The following is a 25,072-nucleotide window of genomic DNA, read 5'->3' as shown; positions in this document are numbered from 1 at the left end:
AAATATTAAAAAATCTTTTAAAATATACATTTGGATGGAACAAGTATAGAGTGCTGATTAATTTTTATATAAAAAACTACTCTCATCCTCAGAGAATCTCTCATCTAAGTAAAGATGTAAAACCATTAAAATTAGTGAAACTCTACAGACTTAATTAAGTAGTAATTTGACTTCCTCAGCCAAGCTTTGCTTTAGTTCTTTGTCACTGTGGTTTCTCATACAACACCATGAAAAACTTGCCCCACATTTCCAAACTTCCATGAACTAACATCATGATAAACCACATTTCAATTAACAGTATAAATTAAACATAGTGCTCAATGAATTAGATGCTCCATATGTTCCCCATTTGTTTCAGAATGGACAACAATCCTGAGAACCATGCTATTAGCTCCATGCACTCAGGGGGATCCAGGAAGCGCCTTTCCCAGGCAGACAGGCACTCACGTTGCATGACTAACTACTTCTCAGAGTCAAGGGGTTGCATGGAAGGGCTGTTCCAAAACAAAAACGTTAGAAGCCCTACTGGATGCTGCAAGCCTTTGGGTACATTTAAAACAACTCTGTCAATTATGACTATCTTTGGATGCAATTCCAATAATCAGACACACCTAATTTAATACTGTTAAGTATTTAAGTCAGATTGGATTTTTAAGTAGGATTTAGGTACACACACCTTTTTACTATATTGTATCTTTTGACTACAAACATCTCAACATGAATGAACATGTTCAAGCGTGACAAGTAAAAATACAATAAATCAGTGTTAAGTCCTATTTATCTGTACACACAGGGGTGCTTTCAGATAAATGCATACAAGACAATCTTAAATGCTTTATCTGTCATAATTTGACAAGCATAGCTATTCCAGTGTATTAACTTATAACACCAGCTTAACATAACTATAAACATTTGTTAGTTGGTACAACAGTCTAAAGCAGCCATTTTCAACCACTGTGCTGTGGCACACTGGTGTGCTGTGGATGGTCTGCAGGTGTGCTGCAGGAGTTTGAGGGAGGATCATTTGTTAGTAGGGCCGCTGGGGGATGAGTGCCCCTGCTGTCAGTGCGATGTGCCTTGTCAATTGTCCAAACACTGATTGTGTGCCTTGACAATTTTAACGTCTTGTCAGTGTGCTGTGAGCTGAAAAGGGTTGAAAATCGCTGATCTAAAGGCTGGGTATAAATTGCTAACTGATATCACTTCAAAAACAAAAAAAAACAAAAACACATGCCTCACATTACTTTTGATTTTGCAAAACAGAATAAGCTTGCAAATTCAAGCACTGTTTATAAAGATAGTCAAATCACACCATATACAGGATTAAAAGATTATTACATAGGAGGAGGTAATCAGCAATCTAAATATACCTCTTATTTTTCTCACACAGACCACTGATTTACAGATCCTTCGAGTCACTATTTCACCAGAAGGCTTTTAGAAATATTTTAAAGAAAGCATATAAGAATATATCTATTCCTACCCAACCTCCCCTGCAGAATTGGTACCTCTCCCCATATGTAATATTCTTATGAATAAGACTGAAATCCAGCCCTGCCATTTCTTACCTTAAATCTAAGCAACCACTTAATGCATAAATGAAGCAAATAAAAGAGGTAAGGAAGAAAAGCATTGAAAGGTTAGTTGAAACTTCAGGATATGAAGAGAGAAGGAAAACAGAAAAAAGTTAAGCATTTAGCATCAACAAAATAATGTATCAGTAGATCATAGAAAAAGTGATTGAAGCAGAATGGGTCATGAACAAAGGATTTTCAAGATGAAACCTTAATAAAATTATTGGCTAATTGAACTATTTAAGATACCATTAATTATTACAGGCTACCACTCAGTGTTTCCAGAACTATTCATGAGAGACAGAGTACCACCAGGAATGCTTCAACAAGTTAACTTCTGGCAACCATCAAAGCACCGGGTTTCCAAGTTAAAAAATTTAGGTAAGGTTTCAGCAAATCTTACTGCTTGATACACAAAAGACATTCATATTAGTTTTTCATTCGTGGCTAAAATTATATCCTTTTAATTCTAGGCGGTTCTCTTTGTTTCTACAGATGTAGTATATTTCACAACTCTCATGCAATACTAAAAACACTGAACATGACAGAATTTGACCCAGTATAAATTAGTTCTCAAGTCTTTCACTGCTTAGTCTATTACTGTTAAGTTTTCCTGGACTTGCATACACTGCATTTGATCAACTATACACAATGACTGAAAACATCATCTCTTACATTACAATGTAGCATATTATTAACTTTGCAACCTACGTACTTCATAAGCAAAACAGTCACAGGACCAGCTTACAAAGTACATCTAATGAAAACAACCTCTGTAAGACTCCCTGTACACAATGTTTTAGGTTTCATCTTCCTGAACTAGAAGTGTATGAAAATTCTTTCAAAATAGAACTACGTAAAGAGATCTTAATCAGTCTGTGAAGGCTTTTCCTCACAGTTTTGTTTTTAAACAAATTAAAGATTTCTGTACACACAAATGCATACCACTTGGAGTGTTAGTTTTTACTTGGTCACATTAAGACATTCACTACTAATTTATACCATCTCTGGAAAAAAAAAGTCAAAAATATGACAGTCACCACAATCTATACATGTCTACTTAGAAGCCTGTCTCATTGTTTTCAATGAGACAAGCTCCCAGGAAAGTGCGTATGGGACTGCAGCCTTAATCTGACACTACCTGTTCTTCCAAACAGTTTTAAATGTGAAGAGAACATGCATGTTATTCTTTGTTACTGTGCAATTCTATGCCTCCACACCCAGAAGAAAGAAATTCAATGGAACTTACTCCCACAATACGTATAGGACTGCAACATAAGTCTCTTTGATGGTCATATTGCAGAACACAGATTGAAGAATTCAATCCTCTAATACAGGGGTCTCCAAACTTTTTGGCCAGAGGGCCGCATCAAATACCTGGCGTGGTGTTGAGGGCCAAAAAAAAAAATTTAAAAATAAAATTTAAATGAATAAATAAGAGATGGAACTTAGATGAGTGAATAAATGAATGAATGAGTTCATTCATTCAACCTCTCTGGCCCTCAGAACACCCCATAGACACAATCAGAGCACGTTTCTGGTCATATTCAGTTGAGTGGGCCAGAGGCTTTCAGGGGACAAGAGGTTGGCAGGAGGTCTGGTCTAGAGGGTAGAGCCTCCGTTAGCCCGAAGATAACCAGAAGGTTGCCAATTCATGGACATTGGCAGCTCCCTGAACGGCTGAGAATGGCAAGACCTTGAAGCAGCTGACAAGCCCAGTTGAGTGAATCCACCTGCTCTTGCTGTGAGCATGTTGGCTGCCCTCCATGTGAGAGATGGAGCTGCTTATCAGCCTGCGTAGGAGAACTGGAGGCCAGAAGTGAGACCAAACCAGGAAGATCCATCTGAAAGGTTGTGTGGTTCTTGAAAGAGAGAACCTCTATGATTGTAAAAATCCCCTTGAGGGATTTAGAAATGCCTGCCTATGTAAACTGCCTTGAATAAAGTCAGAGGAGTAATTCGATGACCAGAAAGGCGGTATATAAATACCTAGTTATTATTATTACTAATTATTGGCCGCGGGCCAGAGAGAGGCTTGCTGCGGGTGGCATCTGGGCCCCGGACCGGGGTTTGCAGACCTCTGCTCTAATTCAAAGACGTGCTATTGTAACATTAGAATGTCAAGCATGAGAATAACTGGCACAGTAACTTCTGCCTAATATCATATAAATGCCGATATTTGAATTGTACTACATGATCTATCTTTGACAGATGCTATCAGCATCTAAGGAGCACATGCAGAACGGCAGGTGTGTATGCAAACTTCTTCATCCTCTCCTCAGCCCAACAGAATTCTGTGCCTCCCAAAAAACCACTGGAGGGTCATGGGACTCTCCAGAACAGTATTCGATGAGGAACATAGAAAACTCCAGGGTTATGGAGGGAGAAGTGATTATTGCTCCTCTGTGTGTACATGGTGCATTTTGTAAGCACTAAAATTTCACTAACTTTTTTACATTATTTTCCACAAAAACTGTTGTGTGTTCAGTATACTTCCGTGTATTAACTGAAGTAGCAAACGTTTCCAGTGAAGAATAAGATAAGCAGGTTATACAAAGAGTTCAAATGTGCATTAATTCAGTATTTTTTTAAATTGTGAAGTGGCATGGAATAGCTGTAGTTCAGGAAGAGCTACATGACTAACTGAATGAACTTTCTGCCAGCTTGACAAATTACTGCAGATAGAGATACAACAGCTTGTTACTGTGCCACTAACTTACTACAACTTTGCTGGCTAAGGCCTTGTAAATCATTCCTATTGACATCATCCATTACCTTTCCTATTTCAACAATATCTTAGCCTAATAAAAATGTACCTGTTTCATGAATGCTTTAGGAAAAAGACATGTAAGAATGTGACAAATTTGTACACACAGCAAATGTGTACAGAGAGTCCTTGTTATCCATGACTGTTAATTGTTTCCTGCAGTTAACAGTGTAATTTATTGAAGAAAGATCACAAGATCACAAAGATCAGGAAGGACAGGCTCTCCAACACCACTGCTGAGGCAAACAGCAGTAATGGAAGATGCCTGGGTAAGCCAAATGGCTCTGTGTTAAAAATAAAATATTGTATCACCAACACTGTTGCTAAGGCAATGGAGGCGGTGAATTCTTTTTTCCTAAAAAGTAGGTGTCTGAGAAGGGGCATGATTGAGACACACAATACTATGCATGGAATGGATATAGGGAAATTCTCTTCTCTTTCTCATAGGAGACATCCATTAAAATTTTAGATTTTAGACCAGAACTAGGAGACATCCATTAAAACTGACTAGTGGGAGAGTTAGGACAGACAAAAGGAAATATTTACCCAGTGTGTAATTAATCTTGGAACTCCTTGCCACAGGATGTTGTGATGGCAACTGACTGAGATGTCTTTACAAGGAGACTGGACAGTTTGATGGAGAAAAAGTCCATCACAGGTTACAAGCCATGACGACAATATGCAACCTCTGGGTTTTAGAGGTAGCCTCTGAATGCTAGATGCAAGGGAGTGACAACAGGACACAAGTTTCTTGTTGCCTTGTGCACTCCCAGAGGCATCTGTGAGATACAGGAAGCTGGACTAGATGGGCCCTTGGCCTAATCCAGTAGGGCCTTTCTTATATCCTTATGATTCATGTTGGGGAAGAAGGGAACTAGCTAAAGGAACTGAATGAATTGCAGCTGGGGTTTTAAAACCCCAACCACTGCTGCTGCTGGTGGACAAGAGATTGAGGGTTTCAACCAGTTCTCTCGGGCAATAAGGAAAGCTGGTTAGGCTAGAGAAGCATCCTGTGTAGAAGGTGGCGAGATTGTGTGAACACTCAGGGTCACTTCCCTGCTTGCCCTCACTGTGACCCAAGACCGAGGTAAGCCCTGTTGAGAGTGCCCCCCAGTGTACCTTTGGAAACATTATCTCTGCTTAAATGTCATCTCCATTAGTGAAGAAGTTTAACGTATCCTAGAGAGTGCATAGTCTACTAAAACATATTTCTTAAACATTTTAGAATTAAAAGTGTGGTTACAATTCTTAGTCATTTATATTTTTTAAGTGTTCAAAATAAGCTCTAAGGGGGTGCTTCAAATTTTCCAGTCCCAATTACAGCCCATTCCATTATGTCTTATTGGAAAGAATTCCCTGCTAACCACAGATCACTTCCTAAGTCAATTTTTCAGTTCCCATTACTTTCTGATAACAAGGACCCCCTGTAATTGCACAAAACAAGCAGACAAGTTCTATATGTAGCTCAATTTGTAATTCAGCAATCAGACTGTATTATAAGCAGTGACAGATCTACATGCATAGTGGTGCCTGGACATTTTTCTATTTTCCCTAATTCTCCTTTTTAAAAATTATCAGAAGAGGTTCATGCCTTAGTTTTGTTTCTCAGGCAAGTCAGGAACTCGTGAGCTTGGTCTTGGGGAGACTAGTGCTGTTTGATGCAAACACAAAAAAACCAAAACACTATCCTGATAGAGGCATTACACCTAGGCCACTAAGGGTGCAATCCTAACCTGTTATGTCAGTGCTTTCTAGCACTGACATAAGGGCAATGTAGCTATGAGGTCAGGGAACAAACATTCCCTTACTTTGAGGAGGCCTCCGTGAGTGACACCCAACTGCAGGATGCAACACACGTAACACTGGCATCACTATGCCAGTGCTGGAAAGCACTGACATGAGGGGTTAGGATTGCACCCTAATAAGATTTGGAACAGAAAAAACAGAAAGGGGAAACCCTTCTCAATGGTTTCAGGGTGGCTCAGTTTTCAGCATCTAGGGAAGCTCCCCCCCCCCTCCCACTTGTAAAGGCAGGGTTAGATTATCTAAGTTGATCCAAGGGGGAGAGCTCTCCCATGTTCCCCAGGCAGGAACAAGCATCCTAAGCCCCACTGCAGCACAGTAGGAATAGTAAGAGGAACAGCAACCAGCTGTTAACAAGAACTTATGTACTATGTGAAGACACCTGCCATATTCCCTCTTGCCCTGTTTCCAGCTGGGTCTGCATATTCTCCTTTGCCCTGAGTGTGGGCAGTTTAGCTCAGTTAGGATGGGTAGACTGAGCCACTATGGAACCACCGAGAAGAGGAATTCACAGGAAGCCCAAATTTTCCCTATCTCCAGTGGTTCCAGTGTGGCTCAGTCTTCAGCACCAAGGATATATTCACACAGTGACATCTGATGGTTGGGAGTAACAGCTGTGCCACCTTCTGCAGCACCTGCCTACCAGAGGCAGTGTCAGCCGAAGTGTAGGCATCAACTCTGCAGTATTTAGTACAGGTACAAACTGAACTCTAGGTTCCTGCCCTGCATATGGCCTGTAGGTTGCTGAAGCTGCCGCTCCCCTCAGAGAGTGGGTCATAATGCCCACTGGGGCCACTTTACCCCAGGCCTTATAGACCATTACTATGCATTCCCTGATACAATAGAGAGAGAAACCCTGGATCCCAAACTGGACTGCTTGAATGACACAAATATTCCCTCTGCTTTTTTTAAGTCTTTGGTTTGAGAAAAGCAGAAACTAAATGTCCAGGGCACATCCGCTCCGTGGCACTGGAGCACAAGAAAAGGAAGATAGTGTCTTCCGATACATGGAAAGTGGAGTTGACCTTTGTAATGGAAGATCAGAAGATCATCAGGTGAATGATGTGGTGTTGACAGCAATTCCCATGTTTTGATAGCTGCTTGACAGCTCTGGGAAGGGCAGGGCTGGCTCCACAGCTGTAATCAATCAAGGCCAATAGAGACTCTGATGGACACCTGAGCTTCATTTGACCTTGATGGGACTTTGAATGGACATGGACTGAAGGGATGGCTCACCTGAGCCTAATCTGGACTTAACAAGGGGCTAACAAGGTAGCTCACAGCTGAGCTGCATTCTGGATAATGGGACATCCAAGGATAAAAGGCAGCTTCAGAAGGCACCCAGAGCTACAGGACACCCCAGACCTACAGGACGAACACACTGGGAGAAGGGGACTGCCAGGTCCCTGCTGGAGGACTCTGACACAGAGGAAGGGACTCTGCTGCAGTGGACTGCTACAGGAAGGATTAGACTGCAGAAGACTGGACTAGACTGTGCTTTGGAGACTGGATTGGACTTAGACTGGAGGCTTTGAACCTTTACCCACTGAGTTAAGTGGAGTTTTGGGGAGGGAAAGCCTCTGGACATGAGAACTTGCAAGGAATAAGTGTTTGTAGCAATAAATTCTGGTTAACTGCTATAGATAAGGTGTTCTGTGTTAATTCCTTTGTACACCACAGCTGTTGTTTCTAGAGGGGGTGTTAATTAGCCAAAAAGTGGGCATAAGAAGGGAGTTGGAATAATTGGATGGGACAACCTTTAGGGCAAGGATGGGGTCGGTTCTGAGTACTACCGTATCTTCATGAAAGATGAAGGGTTCTTTATTCACTGGCAGGGCACTGAACTCTGATACCCTCAGCTGATGTCATTCCCACAAGGAAGATCATTTTCAGCATCGGCTCCTTCAGACGGCAAGTGGTCATGGGCTCGAAAAGGGTTTAAGGGTCTTTAGGATTAGACTAAGGTTCCAGAAGGAAACACAGTAGAATGGAGGAGGTGTTCAGCAGAACCTCCCCACACAAGAATTTGTGTATGTGGGGCAGGGGTGTGTGATAACTCTCTTCCCCACAGCTGTCCCAGGAAAGAGGCAAGTTTCAGACCTGACACTTCAAACTCCTTATGTTTGGTTTCTGTTCATCGAGTGGTAGACTCGTGGAAGACCTCCCACTCAAGAGGAGGGTGGACATGACTTAGTTGGAATAGCCTAGGGCAAACTGACTGTGCCTCTCAACTTCCAGGCAGTGAGTTGGTTGGAGATGAAGAACAAGTATCTGTGCAAGGAGATATTTCCTTTAACACAGGCACCATGTTGGTTGTGATGACAGCTCCATCAGGTCCATGAACCATTGTCACTTGGGCCAGTGGGTCACTGTGAAGATCAGCTCTGCCTTCTCCTCCCATTTGTTTTGGAGGTGATAAGTGGGAAGGGTGGGAATGATGTTTAAGCCCATCAACGTGAGTGCCCTACCCTTGGAGAGGAACCTCTCCAACTTTTGTTAGTTGGAGGCTGATGGAAACAGTTCCGTCTCCAGCAGGCCAAAATGTTGGCCAAGTTCTCAAAACACCTCATGGTTCATTACAATTGGTAAATGGCTTATCAGGTCATTATGTATAATGTGTTGTGCCAGGGGTCTCTAAACTCTTTGACCAGAGGGCCACATCAAATAGCTGGTACAATGTTGAGGGCCGGTTAAAAAAAATTTAATTTTAAAACGTAAATGAATACATTGGAGATGTAACTTGAATGGGCTCAAATTTCCAGGATTTCTCCAAGCACCAACAAACACCACAGAAATAAGAACACACTTAGATGAACTCCCATTCATTCACCTCACAAGTAGCTTACTTAAATGTACAGGAGTAAATACTTCAGAACCAGCACATCACAGGGAACAACAGGAGTGTGTTCTGAAGGCAGAGGAGGGCTCCCTGACCCTCAGAAAGCCTTCTAAAGTCTTCAGAGGGCACAAAAAGTTACTTCTGGTTTTTAAGGAAAACGAGGAAGTGATGTTTTTAGGCTTTCAGAAGGCATTCTGAGGACAGGGGAAGCTGTGCACAGTCTCCCTGGCCCTCAGAACACCCTCCAGATGTGACCGGAGACCAGCTGTGTCATATTCAGTCAAGTGGAACAGAGGCTCTCAGGGGACCAAAGCTGGCTGTGGGCTAGATAGAGGCTTGCTGTGGGCTGCATCTGGCCTCCAGGCCAGGGTTTGGAGACCCCTGTGTTAGGCTCTAACAAACAAGTGTTTCTCTGCCCAGAGGAAGAGACTACAAGCCTTTTTAAAGGAGGGACTGTGATCTGGCCCTCTGTCTGTTTACGAAGGGCTTGACATAAAATGTTGTCTGCGTACACCAGGGCATCTTGGTGATTGACCTGTGGATGGAAGGACAGTAGTGCTAGGAAGATGGCCCAGAGTTCAAGGAAATTGATGCTCCTGGATGTCTTGTCAACCACATGGCTGGACTGCCAACATTCTTCAGGTGTGTCCCGTTCTCTCCCCCCCCCCCCCAAGGCTAGTGCCAGAGAAAATCTGGATCTGTGGGGATCCTCAATCTCAGATCCACAAGTACAGTAGATTGTCACAAAGCTACTGTGTCGAGTTGTGGCAGATGGAAACTGATGGAAGCACATAGATCTTAGATGCTGGCCTGTGAATGGGAGGCCCATTTCCTGCCCATGAATCTCTCAAAGAAATGTGGAGAGGGGATTGCAGCAGGACACTCTGGCCCCTGTGGTAAAGCCATCTTGGAGCCCTTGGTTTCTGGGCTGGTGGCAGTATCTTCCTCCTCTATCCCTTGGGGGAGCTCCAGTATTTTGGGCAGGAGTTTCCAGAAGTATTCTGGAGGGAACAAGTGGAAGCCTTGCTGTTGTTGTTCCTCCTCTGACAGCTCCCTTCTTCCATGAAGGATTGATCACCAGAGTCTACTGCAACCTAAAAGCACTCAAGGTGTGTTGTGCAGGAGGGCCTATGGTGACAGGGAGAAGAGGTAGTATTGGGTAAGCTCTTGTGCCTTTTCCCATGCCCATCAACATACCATCCATTAGCAGCCTAGTTGGAGATAATGTAATCACTCTTGTTTCTTCCCCTAGGTTTGTGGCTCTTGTGAGGTACGGGGTCATCGGGGCTCATGAATGGTGACATGCCTGAGGCTGGGGAACATATGCCTCCCTAGCAATTAGACATTGCAGCCATGCTGGAAAGCCATCCACAGGCAGGTAAGAGCCCTGATCCCCTGCTGTCCACTAGGGCAGTTGGGTGACAGGGATATTTGGGAAATCCTGGGGTTCTAGAAGCAAGGTGCGATGTTCCTCCTGGTTGCTCACATCCAAAGTCGATGATGCCATGGCCTTGTACCTCACCCCCTGCTTCTGAATCCCATTAGGTGAAGAATTACATTTCTCTCTCTTTTTAGTTCCCCTGGAGAGGAGAGGGAAGCCTAATCAAAGGGGGACACTTGCCAGTCCTTGTTTAAGCAGTTGGTCTGCTTTGGCCCTGAGTTACAAAGTAGAATTGAGTTGTGTAGGCCAATGGACTCTAGGGCAGCATAACACTATCAGTGCTTTGGTCGGAAAGCAACTATTACTGTTAATAACTCTGCAAACCTCCCATTCTTCTGTGAGCTGGCCTGTGCCTCTGAGACCATGAAGGCACAGAGCAGCAGAAAAGGATACTGTCCCCACCAAGTTGCAGGTGGAGGAAAATGGCTGCTTAGAGATGCTCTTGCATCTCTGGGCATCAACAGAGCTTCTGAGGAAGCTGTCTTGGAACCTGAGGAAGACACTGAGTTGCTACAGTCCACTCCTGGCACATGTCAAATGTTCTTCACTCTGCCAGTTCAGTAAGGCAGCACAGGATATGGAAAGTTCATATCAATGTGGCCTGGTACTGGTTAGATTGGTTTCTCAGTACATAAGATAGGATCAGTCTGGGAAACATGGGACAGCCCCTTCCCCTTGGAACAACTTGGATCATCTCACTCTGTCTGCATAAGAGGGGAGAAGCTTCTCCAGATGCTCAAGAATGAGCCACCCTGGAACCACTGGAGAAGAGAGCAAGTATATAGCTCGACATCCCAGAGATGTTACCTTAAGGAATCAAAGTAAAGGAATGGTATCAAATGCTTTCCATGCTGAAATCCTTCGAATCAATTTCTCAAAATGCAGGTATCACTAACAGGGGGAAAAAAGGTGATAAGACAGTATGGGATCAGCTAGAACTATCCAATAAGCAAGGCCATGCTGGTATTTGGGGAAAAAAAAAAGAGAAGGAGGTCCAATACAGATCTCTGCATTCTGAAAAACTACAAAGAAATCACACCTATCCTAAATCACCACTTACCTTCACCCCATGCCCAATATCATCTAGAATTGTATAATCAATTGGTTTTCTAATGTAGCGAACTGGTCGCTCCAGGTTAGCTGGTGCAATTATTTTGTGAGTTCTTGAGGTGTTTTTGTTTGTAGTCAAGATGCCAATTTCTCTTCTAGCCACTTTCTCTTTGTGTATGTCAACTGTCTGCAAAAACATAGACATTATTATTATTACTACATTATGCAAGTATGAAGGAAATACAACTGTTTATTCTCTTTGATCTACAAAACATTCCACTTACACAGTATTACCATGTTATCTAAATGATGTGAATCTGAGAAATATACGAAATGTCTGAAGGTAACAAATGTGTTTTTATTGATAAAATAGATTTGGAGAGATTCAAGTGATTTGAATAACATACACTAATACACATTGCAGTTAACCTGATTTATCTTGTAACACATTCCAGCTACTGGTTCTCACTGGTTTGGTTTTGTACAAATTTGGAACTTGATAAATTATACTACAACACTTTAAACAGCAGGTTGCTATGAAAGTGAAGAAAATGTAGTCTCAGACTAGACAACGCTACAGTTACCAAATATAAAAGTAATATTAATACAAAATTGATACTTTCAATATATTACACCAGGAATTGGAAACTTTTTTGGAAAAGGTGGCCGGTTGTTTGACGATGATGTTATCACATCACTGCCAAACGTCTGGGTTGCTGAGCTCTCAGATGCAACTATGTGGAGCTCAGTTTGGAAGACCTCCTGCCCGGTTTGCTGTGAGGTAGGCAGGGAGTGGCAGAGCTGCCTGCGCAGCCTTGAGGAGTCCCGCATGCAGTCCCTATCTAGCCTGCCACCCAAAGTCATCCAGTCCATGGGCCATGTTGCCAACCCCTGTACTACACCCTTATGCACTCTCTGAGAAGGTCCCAACTCCAATTTGCATGCTCATCCACTTGAACAAATTTTTAAGCTTCATTTTTTTTAATTTAACACTAAAAATGTTTCATGAAAATGCGTATTTTGAATCTCATTCTGTGCTATTGACCACACTATTAGCACCTTCTTTGGAGGTCATAAAAACACTATAATGGAGAGCAGTACATTGTATGAGCACAGGAATGCCAGTATTATTGAGGAGATGTCAATGAACAGGATTCTACCATTATAAGGTCTGAATATGTTAATCGATCTTAAGATCTAAACTTTCCATTGAACTGTTCTAATATTTGACACAGTAACTAGATCAGTCTTCACCAACCGCCAAATCTGGTATAAATCTGTTGAGAAATGTAGGGAAACAGCAGTTTTGAACAACATTCGAAGCCTGGACACTATCGTATTTGTCTCTCCATCTCTTGGTTTATCTTTAACATTAGGATATGACTCAACGCGGCCTCATAGGTAGGGTAAGCTACAGTCATTAATGGTCTTCAACACCTTTGAGGAGGAATTTCACAAATGGCGTATGAAGTAGAATAATGGACTGTATGACCCTCTCTATACATTTTTATTTGTACATCTTTAGAAGGGAAAATTAAATGCAAATTATATGAATCTTACAGGATCAGACTGGAAACCCTAATATGTCCAAGATACAAGTCATATTTCTCCACCACAGACCTTGTAAAATGCTAGTCACAGCAAAGCCCGTTCCAACTATGGACTTTGTATTGTACAACAGTAGAATATTACCATCTAACACCACTTCTATTCAGAATGGAGTCAATAGACTGATCACGAGAGTTCATGGTACAATTAATTTTAAAATGTACCAAAACTTTAAGAGAGCTTGCCATATTTTAAAAAGAAATTGTTTTATTGATACAAAGACTTTGCTCTCCTGCTAAGGATTCAAAATGCACACATTACACGTGAATTAACAATACTAATCAATAATTACTAATGGCATATTTCAGACAGAAGAGCAAGCTTTTAAAAATAAGCATTCAGAGAAAAACAAAGTGGTGAGAATCTACGGCAGCGGTTCCCAAACTTTGGGAACCACTGTAAGTGCTTGCAGGGGAGGAGCAAATGTAGCGACCATGATCAAGCTGCTGTGAGGGAGGCGTGGTTTTCTTTTACTGACCTGCGGCAGTGCCAGCCCTCCAGAAGGTCTTGGGAGCTGACGGACCCCTCTGCAGGGCTCCCTGCACCACTAAATTGCTGCAAAGTGTGAAAAAGACCACTTCCCATTTTCTTCATGAAACCGGAAGTGGCCTTTTACACTATTATTTACAGCAGTTTGGAGATGCGGGGAGTTCTGCATAGGACTCTGTTGGGGGCCGGCGCTGCCACATGTCAGTAAAAAATATCCCTTTTTTCAGTGATAATGGCATGATCTTGGCAACTGCATTATTGCCTTCATCATCACCCCGCCCCTTAAGTGGCCAGAGACAGGGTTTCCCTGAATGGGGCATCATGGTGGCCCAGTTTGGGATCCTCTGAACTATGGGGATTAGGAGACAAATCAAGCCAAATTATTTCAAATCTCTAGGCAAATGGTTTATTTCTCAATTCTAGCCCAGTGGTTCCCAACTTTTTTTCAACTGGCAGCTCCTTTGACCTACTGAGCCACTGGCTGCAGCTACCTATTAGGGGTACAATCCTACACATCTTATAGGGTGGTGGGTTTTCTTTTTAAAAGAGGATTTCACAGCTCTCCTGGCTGTTTTCTGTGGCTCCCCAGGAAGCCAAGGCTCACAGTTTACGAATCACTGTTCTAGCGTATTAAAACACACACACACACACACGTCAATTATACAAGCTAGTTTTAAAGGTAAAACTGACAATTCCCAATTACATAAAATTAATTGCATCTTTGAGAAATATCAACAGGATCTATAAAAGATTAGTCAAATATTTTTAAAATGCTAATTATCAAACAAATGCCCAACGCTTTCCAAGCAAGTTCAAGCCGAATAGATGGAGACCATTCCATTTTATTCCTCACAACCATTCTATTAGGCAGATTGGACAAATTGATGAAAAGGATACCCAGTGAGCTTCATGTCTGAGTGGGGAATTGAATCCAGATAATCCAATACTGTCCACTGTACCACACTGGCTGTGCGATACACACTGAACAAAAGTAAATCTCTCTCACTTGTGAAATATGGTTGATTGAAGATTCCATGCGCCTAAGCTGGGATGCCTGGATATCCAGCATTTGTAGAACATTGTTGGCCAAGGTGTTGATCAAATAGGCTACACTCGCTAAAGACTGAGTTGTGTATGCTTTGGTTTCTTCTAGGGCCCGACGTTTATCTGTTGACTGAAAAAAAATTTAAAAAATCAGAATGTATACACATAAACTACTTTGAAGCATAGATACTACAGAGCTGGGAAGTGACTAATCTGTACATCCATCATTTCTTAGCTGTCCCACCACCAAAAGCAGAAGCTGCATTCCATCTGGACTACATGAAAAGCTCCATCCTCACAACATTTCCATCTGGAGATGGCCCATCAGCTATGGTGGTGGGCAGCAACACCAGTGAGAGACTTTAATCTCTCAGTGAGAGAGAATAATAATTATATTATTCCAGCATCTCGTTGAGCTGCCCTCTACATAATTCAGTACAAAGCTGTGGTAATCTACTGCAAGCTACCTTAAGGAGGACTGCCCTCAAAATCCACAGAGCAGATACCACTAGTACTCCCACCATCACCCCTCAAGTAGGTGAGTGCTGCATGGAGGTAGTGGTGCCATGAGACTCTCTAATGCCACTGACTTTCCTACCTGCCTCCCCATAAGCAACTGGAGAGGTTGAGAAGTGGGTGGGTGGGAGAAGGCATGCAGCATGAGAGAGATTCATCACTCACAATACTGCTGCCTCATTCTGCCCTCTCCTCCACAATTTGAAAATTCTTTCTATTGTTCTCTGCAACTGGGAATCATCTTTGGTGCTTCCAAGGCATCTTCTTTACCCTATTTTGATAAATACACTCCAATTTATTCAGTTGAGGATGTGGACAGGTTACCAAATGCCCACTGGACCCTTACTCACCCTGGCAGCTGGGGGCACCTGGCTGTTTGGGTTATAGACATGGTGAATGCATCCTTGACAGAAGGCGTGCTATCATAAGTGCTCAAGGACACTACTAGACAACGTCCATGTTGGCTGGAGTGCGCCTGCAGCAATTCCATTTTGGACTTTATTTTCATAGGATGAATAGCCAATAATTCACAGCGTATTTGATCCTAAATAACTTTGAAAGTATGGGCACAAATGAAATTAAATCTGCTATTACCCAACAAATCTACAAGAACACATTAGGAATTATTCCCCAGACACAAAGATCTGTGGAGAAGTCTGGTTTCCCCAAGACAAATGTCATCAACCAGAAGACATTAATTTTAGTGCATGATTACATGTTATAATCAAAACAAGAACATGTCCCTTCCTTAGCATACTCTGGAGCAGGGGTGCCCAAACCCCTTGTGGCCCTCGAGACCTCTCAATACAGCCCTCAGGGAGCCCCCAGTCTCCAATGAGACTCTGGCCCTCCGAAGATTTGTTGGAACCCACACTGGCCCGATGCAACTGCTCTCAGCGTGAGGGCGACTGTTTGACCTCTTGCATGAGCTGTGGGATGAGGGCTCCCTCCACTGCTTGCTGTTTCACATCTGTGATGCAGAAGCAGCAGCAAAGGAAAGGCAGGCCTTGCTTTGTGCAAGGCATTTTATAGGTCTTAAGCTATTGCAAGACCTTCATTCATTCATATAAGTTCATCTTTAATATATTCATTTATGTAAACTTATGTAAATTTATTCAAATTTTAAATGTAAATTAATTCTCCCCCCCCCCAGCCCCCAACACAGTATCACAGAGACGATGTGGCCCTTCTGCCAAAAACTTTGGACACCCCTGCTCTGGAGTGTCATACATGAAGGTAGTAGCCTTTATCTTTCTTTTGATGGAAGACAAAACCCAAAAAGCACTACACCAGCCATAAACCTGAACACCTTAAAAACAGGAGAATGCCACTCCTCAAGCACCACTGTCCTTGCCATTTTTAGAAAGACTGCCATCCCTCTGCACCTTACACAGAGAGGATGTTCTCCTACCAGTTATGCAGTAGTAATGGGAATATTACTTTGGGCACAATCCAGAGGCACCACTCAAGAGGAAGCCAGGCTGGAGCTCCAAGAAGCGCTGGCCTGCAAAGGCTGACAAAAGCCTCCATGACAGCTTCCTCTTTGACTCTTGTGTTGGCCACACTGGGCCAACGCAAGGACAAAAGGTAGTTGGGGGGGACGGGGAGGAGGTGGGGAGGAGGCGTTGCTGGGCAGGGGGGTCGGGCGGTGGACAGATCCCAAGCCCCATGCCCAGGAAGAATGGAGCAGCTCCAAGGCACTCTGCTCTCCTCAGACTTGTGCCACCTCAAGAGGTGGCACAAGTCTAAGGAGACCCATAGGGACCAGCGGCAAGGGGAAAAGTTTCCCCCTGCCTCTGGCTGAGCCGCTTATGGCCACAATCCTGCGCTGCACACAGCACAAGCCTCTTGGCTTGCCTGTTCCAGCGCAGGATAGGATTCTGCCCTATCTCTATGGCACTATTAAAATCAACCAATGCCTTACTGGTATTCCAGCCTCCTCCTCTTCACAGGATAGTTGGTGGTGTTAAACTCGGTGGAATACCTTTTCAATAGAAATATTATTTATTCTGCTTGGCTACCCAGAGTGCTGTCAAGCCAACTAGAGAAAACAAGCAAGTAAGCAAAAGTATTTAAATGAATTCAAACCTGTGCTGTAAGCCACAACATTTTAAACCATGTTAACCAATGACAGATTTCCAGCTTTGTTCTGGTTCAAGTAGCAGAAAAAAAGCACAAAGGAAATGAAGGGGTCAACTGTTCACAACTGAATTTGAGGAAGTAGCAGCTTAGAAAGATATAATCTTCAAAAACGACAAAAGTTACATCCTTCCTATCCACATATCCTACTGTAGCCAACGCCAAGCAAAGGCAGGCAATAAACTATCCCTCTGACATATTTAGCATCACCATTTTTAAAGTTGTCTTTCAATTGTAAACTAGTACTGTAATGTGCTTTTTAAAAAAAAAAAAACCCAGTGAAATCGGATTTGGCAAAAGAGTAACTTTTTGTTTCAATATGTAACAGCCGGAGACCACTTTAATAAAACCGGAAAAGCAGACCATCTGGTCATCTATGCCTACAGAACTGACTTCATCAGATGCAACCAAAACAGTATTCTGGCATCACCTTCAAACATCTTTTGAAACTGTGATACGGCTCATCTTCCTTTATGTCCCTTAGCCAGACATCTGTGACAAAGATAACTAACTAAAGTCACACCTCTGATAATGCAGTGTCCTTTAAGTGACAGGCAATCAGTGCCTGCTTCCTGCCTATTAGATCAACAGTGTTTCCAATAGTGGTGTTTCACAGAGCACTTGATATTCTGAGACAGTATCTCCAGCACTATGAGGTACTGCTGTACAATCCCTGCAAGTTTTTGAATATGTGAACCCACAACATTTGAGATGGATGGCAGTACCTCATACAGATGGTAGGACCAACATTTTAAATAGTTACTTTAGATAAATTTATTTTATACAACAAAACCCTTTCCAAAAGAGTTTGGAATATACATACTACCCAGGCATGGCTCTTACCTGCCTGGCACTCAGGCAGTTACATCTATCTTGAAAACCATACAGCAAAAAAATGTAAATGGCACACCTGGAGAACCAGGTGGTAGCAGTGGCTAGGAGTGCTTTTCAGTTTTGTTTTTGCATGTGGGTGGGTATGTTTGGTTCTGTTCTTTCCTCTTCACAAGGCCTCAAAGCATTGGAAGAAAATACAAGCAACAAAAAGGAAAGTATATACTTAATTTAAAAGGTAAGAGTTTACATTGATCTGATTCCAGAAAATTGAATCATTTAGCTACATTAGTTTATCTTTATAACCTTTGTGTAAATAATGATTTAATTACCCCTAATCTGGTTCTTTACTTCCCCCACCCACAACCATAGATTAGTGTCTTCTTGCAAACTAGCCATTAAATTGTTTTTCTTCCCTACTCTCCTCAAGAAAGTGGAGAGACCAACATCTAGCATATGGAGGTATTTTCACATTATAAGTTCTTCTGAGAAGAAAAATGTGATTTGCAAATATTGTCAGGTGAAATACTCATTTCCAAATGCTACCAGGATGACAAAACACATTCTTGTATGTAACAAGTGTCCTGTAGATACTAAAAAATCCTTCATGGATCTAAGTGAAGAGGACCACAATGATGAAAATACACAGTTTTTCTCAACATTCTCTTTCAAGAAGTTCTCTTTTTACTCCAACTGTAACATCAGCAGCAACACAAAGTGTTGTCCCATCAGCGGCATCTTCAAGTAAACTGATACTGAAGACAGCTGCATCCAAAAATTATTCAATAACTTCATTTGTAGACAAGGTGACACCTGAAGATCAGGAAAAAATTGATTCAAGATTGAAAATACGTATTGGCAGGAAGCTTTGAAATTGCTAACACCATCACACCATTTGCCCAGCAGGCATTCTTTGAGCAAGCCTCTTTTGGAGTTGGAATATGAATGTCATGGAACCTGTGCAAGGAAAAATTAATGAAGCACTGTGTCTTGCACTACTTACAGATGGATGGACAAATGCGAGAGGAAAAGGAATTATAAATTTTGTTATAACACCTCAACCTGTTTTTTACAAAAGCACTGAAACAGGAGAGAACAGACATACTGAAAAGTATATCAGCTGTAAAATATGTGAAGTCGTACAGAAAATTGGGAGTGGTAAAGTATTTGCTTTGCTGACTGACAATGCCAGCAATATGAAAGCAGCATGGGAGATCATAATGCAGAGGTATCAACATATTACTGCAACAGGATGTGCATCTCAAGGGCTCAACTTGCTTCTTAATGATATTATGAAACTGGACACCCTTCAAATGATCTATAGACGAGCAAAAGAAGTTATAAAACATATAAAAGATACTCATATTGTAGCTGCAGTTTTCAAGAAGAAGCAAGTAGAAAAAATGCAAAGAATAAAGTAGTGAAACTGAAGCTCTGTAGTCAAACTCGGTGCGCTGGAGTGGTGATCTCCTTTGAAAGTCTACTAAAAAACAAAGAAGTTCTTCAAGAAACAGTAATAGTTGAAGATCTTAAAATACCCAGGAGTGTGAGAAACACTGTTCTTGATCAGGATGCCTTCTGGGTTCAGTTGCAAAATTCCCTGTAGATTCTAAAACCAATTGCTGCAGCAATCACTGCATCTGAATCAGAAATTCCTTATTTAATGACCAAGATAAAAACAACTGTTCTTGACAATCTCAGTATATCTCCACTTACAACTATAGAAGAAAGTGAAAGATTTTATTTTAAAAAAGGGAAGAATTTTGTTGCTATCCAATTCATGCTGCTGCAAATCTGCTGGATCCAAGATTCAAAGGTAGAAATATAAATGATGACAGCACTGTTACTGCATTTGACTGGATTACAAAACAAGCATCACACTTAGGACTTGAGGTTGGGTAGGTACTTTCAAATGTTGCAGAATTTAGAACATCTTCAGGGATTTGGTCCAGGAATGCAAGTTGGGATTCTGCCAAACATATTCCTCCTGCAACATGGTGGCAAGGTCTTTGCACAACACAGCCTCTGACTCTTCTTGCTTCTCACCTTCTTCAGATTCCTCCATCTTCTGCTGCATGTGAAAGAATCTGGTCTAAGTTTGGAAACACTCACACTAAATCAAGAAATAAACTGACATGTGAAAGGGTAGAGAAGCTTGTTTCAATTTGGGCAAACCTTCAGTTTTTAGAAGTCCATAGTAACTGTGATAATGACAAACACAGCAGAGGAGCTGCAGAAGCAGAGACCGAAACTGGTAATTACAGCTCAGAAAATGATTCTGATTAAATTTCATGTCCATTCATTAAAACTTAGTCCCACCCCCTTCTATACACTTCCCACCTCTTCAATTCTTTTTATGAGAATGGGTTTTTTTTTTATTTAATACTGTGAAGAGGAAATATGACTAATTGTTACTTCTGGATTTTTAAAAATTGTTTTGTGGAGGTTTTCTTGTCTGTTCCACATAAACTAGTAAACAGTTCAGGAGAATGTTGCTCCATTTGTTACAATTACAAATCAATATTATTTAAAAAGTAAATTCTGTTTGTAGTAATTGTTTGGATACACTATATTTTTAATATGCTAGTTGTGATAATTTTATGCCAAATCAAATTTTCCATAGTCATATTTAATGTTCCTAAAATGACTTTCAATCTGGAAAAGGAAAAAAAAGTGCTAATGTACCATGTTTCCCCGAAAATAAGACGTACTCCAAAAATAAGACCTAGTGTGTTTTTTGAGAATTGCTAAAATATAAGACCTAACCCAAAAATAAGACCTAGTTGTGATCAGGACCAGGGGGAGGCGGGAGGGGTCCTCGGGCAGGGCGGGTGGACAACGTGACTGGAAACAATGCACTCCCGCGTGTCACCTAGAAGCTCCAGCTGTTCTGCCTTGGGCAGAGGATGCTAAGGAGGAGCTGAGGTGGGAAGCAGCAAGCGAGACAACTCTGCCTACCGGGCTCTGAGGCTCTCCACACCTTCCAGGGAGTTAGTCCCATTAACTATAAAGGGACTGACTTCTGAGTAGGCAGGCAGGCAGGCATCTTCCTGCCTGGGGATATTTTTGTAAGGTATAATTTTGTACATGAATGACTGTGGAATGTTGTACATTTAAAAAAAAATAAGACCTACCCCAAAAATAAGACCTAGCGTGTATTTTTTGAGCCAAAAAAATATAAGACAGTGCCTTATTTTCCAGGAAACACAGTAGCATTTTTTCCATTTTTCCAAAAATTTCTGTTTTTTTTTCCTAAAAAACGGAAAAAACGGGGTTTTTTTCCAAGCTTCAAATTTTCCGGAAATTTTATAGCTCTAGTCTGAGCCTTGATCAGCCTCTTTACCTCATTTTCTCAACTAAGCAGATTTTGAATTTCAGCCTACATTCCTTCACTCACTGTCAGTTCAGTAGCAGCTGATCAACATTCAGAGGTTTCCAGGAGCTAAATTAACAATCTACCATAAATCTGATCTGCAAACTCAATTTTTACACTGTTGCCTGATATTGTAGCAATGCTAAATAATTCTTCCCCATCACTTTATTTGCATACATATTATAGCAAAAGTAATAGAAATACTCTGTTGGATTTTTTACGTAAGCTCAAGTCTTAATCACAACATACCAGAGGCACTCGACTATAAGTCAATCCCACAGATAAGTCGAGGGCAGGTTTTGAGCCAACAATCATGGAATTTTCTATGACCCTCAGAGAAGTCAGGGGTTAAACTTAGGGGGATGTCTGACAATAGTTTTGTCTGATTTTACTCAAGGCCAGATCCTGAAACATAGCCCACCACTCAGTTGGCAAACTTCAGTCTCGAAAGACTATGGTATCGCGCTCTGAATGGTGGTTCTGGAACAGCATCTAGTGCGGCTGAAAAGGCCGATTCAGGAGTGACAATCCCTTCCACACTGGGAGAAAGTGCAGTCTCTCCCTGGTCTGTCTATGACTATGGGCCTTCCTTCTTTGCCTCTTTGCCTCAGTCTGTTGGCTAAGTGTCTCTTCAAACTGAAAGATGCCATGCTGCACAGCCTGCCTCCAAGCGGGCCGCTCAGAGGCCAGGGTTTCCCATGTGTTGAGGTCCATTCCTAAGGCCTTCAGATCCCTCTTGCAGATGTCCTTGTATTGCAGCTGTGGTCTACCGGTACGGCGCTTTCCCTGCAAAAGTTCTCCATAGAGGAGATCCTTTGGGATCCGACCATCATCCATTCTCACAACATGACCAAGTCAACGCAGGCGTCTCTGTTTCAGCAGTGCATATTTGCTAGGGATTCCAGCTCGTTCCAGGACTGTGTTGTTTGGAACTTTTTCCTGCCAGGTGATGCCAAGGATGCGTCGGAGGCAGCGCATGTGGAAAGTGTTCAGTTTCCTCTCCTGTTGTGAGCAAAGAGTCCACAACTCGCTGCAGTACAGAAGTGTACTCAGGATGCAAGCTCTGTAAACCTGGACCTTGGTATGTTCCTTCAGCTTCTTGTTGGACCAGACTCCCTTTGTGAGTCTGGAAAACGTGGTAGCTGCTTTGCCAATGCATTTGTTTAGCTCGGTATCGAGAGAAAGAGTGTCAGAGATCGTTGAGACAAGGTACACAAAGTCATGGACAACCTCCAGTTCATGCACAGAGATTGTAATGCAGGGAGGTGAGTCCACATCCTGAACCATTAGCCCACCATTAGCCCACCACTAATTGTCACCTAAGAACTGTAGTCTCTAATTTATTAAAAACATAGTAAAAGATCATAAGATACATTTTTATTCTTTTTAAATTCTGGTCTTCATCACCTTTTTGTAAGCACTATCAGAGTAAGTGCACTGTAACAACATACCAATAAAACAGTGGTTCCCAACCTGGTATTCATGTACTCCCAGGGATACTTGAAAAAGAATGGAATAACAGTAGAAAAAGGCAGATCATGCTCCAGAATGCCTTGCAAGACAGTAATGCCTTGCAAGGACCAGCAAGGCAGGAAGGGAGGTAGCTAGTTGGCTGTGAAAGCCCCAACAATAGCTAGTTTTTGGTCATCAATTCATCTATGAACCAGTGATTGAAAACCAGCACAGTAAAAAAGTTGAAACATAATATGGAAAGTGATCAATCACCCAGAATTTCTCAGCACACTTCTGGTGCAAAACAGTGCAAAGGCAGAGTCTTCTGTTCTTCAAAAAGATAAAAAGAGAAAACACTGTGATAAATATATGAATTCTGGGCTTTCATACAGAGGAGATGAGGGCTTGTATTATTAATTACACACACTTTGCTAATATGAAGGGTACAATTCATGGAAATGGGCTGCCAAAGGTTATGCAAGTTGGGAACCACTGCAGGAGAACCATGAATCAAATCCACCTTTTAGGTGTCTGGTGTGTTAAGCCAGAAGCTCTACGTACAACATACAACCCATAACACATAACTGGGAGTGTGCAATTCAATTCACAGCAGAGGGATGCAGCTGCAAATATTTGCAACCCTTTTTACTCAGAAGTAGACCCACTGCTTTCCATGAGTGTTATTCTTAAGTAAGGGTGCATTGAATTGTAGTCTGCTTCAGACGAAAAGGAGGATTCCCATCCTGGTGTTTCAAAAAACAGACCTGCTTTGCAAGCATTTGCAAAGCAGAACCAGGCTGCAGCAGAAAGAAGGAGAATAAAAGGTTAACAAATTGCTTCTAAGGAGCTGTGCCTGCTTGCTGCTTGAGAAACATGGCGCCTGTCTGCTGCTTGAGAAAGGAAACTTTTCAGAGTTGAAAGGCTCTGCCCTCTGATTGACCTGCCTTCTGATTGACCCAGAGATAAGGCGAAGTGAGAATTGGAGCTTCATTACTTGGCAAAAATTTCATGTACTATAGGTATCTACGGTATTAGGGAAAAGTGAATACAGTATTAAGCTATGACAGAAATGAACTAAATAGAACCCAATACAAATACTTTATGGTCCTTTTAGAAAATTCTCTTTAATAATGAAGTCCAGAACACCTTCAACAATTCAAAGTACTTACTGTTTTCACTTTTGTACAAACTATGGCAGGAATATTTTTATTCTGCACCAGTCTGGAATCAATTCTGGCAGGTAGCACTACTCAAAGACCAACTGCCCTTTAGAGCTTCATCCATGACAAGGCTAACCCCAGAGCAACACAGTGTATAATGGGGCAACATGATTCATAGCTATGTTCTATCAAAACACTGAAGTACAACTTTAAAAATAATTTTTTTTTAAACTCAAACTCACAAAAACCTAAAGCAACCAACCCTTACTACATATCCTGATATGTCAATATGGTTGCCACTTCATTTCAGCAGAAAGAATTTACTCATGGATTGGACAGGTCAGTTTATAACTTCATCATAAGCAATACAGGGGAGACCCCAAAACTGTGGATCCTGTATCCACGGATTCACTTCTCAACAGGTCGGGTCCAGGTCCCTCTGGTGTGCACACCCCGTCCAGACATGAGGGAAGCTCTGCTCCCGTCAACTCCAGAGGGGCCTCTGAGTTCTGCAGAGGCCGCGGACATCCATCCCCAGCCTTTGCTGAGCTCAGAGACTCAGTCCAGTTTCTGGAAAAACTGGAAGTGACGTTTTTAACGCCTTATAAAGTAGAGGCAGTCTAAAATGGTGAAGACTAAATAAAAAAACATATGCCACCTGCATGACAGTGATTACACATGAAAAAATGCTTTAAAATTTATTAAAATGTTAATTTGGAATAAAAATATATGACCGCTTTCACCAATTTTTATTTTTAGATAACACTGACATCCCCAAAAAAATAAACAGTTTTAGACTGCCTCAACTTATAAGGCATTAGGAGGCCCGGAGGGGCGGTCCTCCGCGGAACTGCAGAGACAAGTGTTCGCCCATATCTGTGGTTTCAGCTAACCACAGGGGATTCCAGAATGGAACCCCGCAGATAAAGGAGTACACCTGTATATTTCCACTGAAAATAGTGTTAACAAGGAATTCACATTTAGGG

The 25,072-nt window shown here is 42.0% G+C and overlaps 1 protein-coding gene across 4 annotated transcripts in view; it reads right to left on the bottom strand.

The window, feature by feature from the left end:
- Positions 1 to 25,072, bottom strand: part of ABI2 (abl interactor 2) — a 109,792-nt gene that overhangs the window by 61,790 nt on the left and 22,930 nt on the right. For all 4 annotated transcript variants that reach the window (XM_066622747.1, XM_066622754.1, XM_066622735.1 and 1 more), the window contains exons 2-3: positions 14,578 to 14,745; positions 11,485 to 11,661 (exon numbers count right to left, since the gene is read on the bottom strand). In XM_066622747.1, the coding sequence (XP_066478844.1) occupies positions 11,485 to 11,661; positions 14,578 to 14,745 (345 nt within the window). The remainder of the gene's footprint in view (positions 1 to 11,484; positions 11,662 to 14,577; positions 14,746 to 25,072) is intronic.

This window comes from Tiliqua scincoides, chromosome 1 (assembly GCF_035046505.1).
Source record: "Tiliqua scincoides isolate rTilSci1 chromosome 1, rTilSci1.hap2, whole genome shotgun sequence".
NCBI lineage: Eukaryota > Metazoa > Chordata > Lepidosauria > Squamata > Scincidae > Tiliqua > Tiliqua scincoides.
Note: the sequence above shows the minus strand (reverse complement) of the source record. Positions and strands in the feature narration are given on the sequence as shown.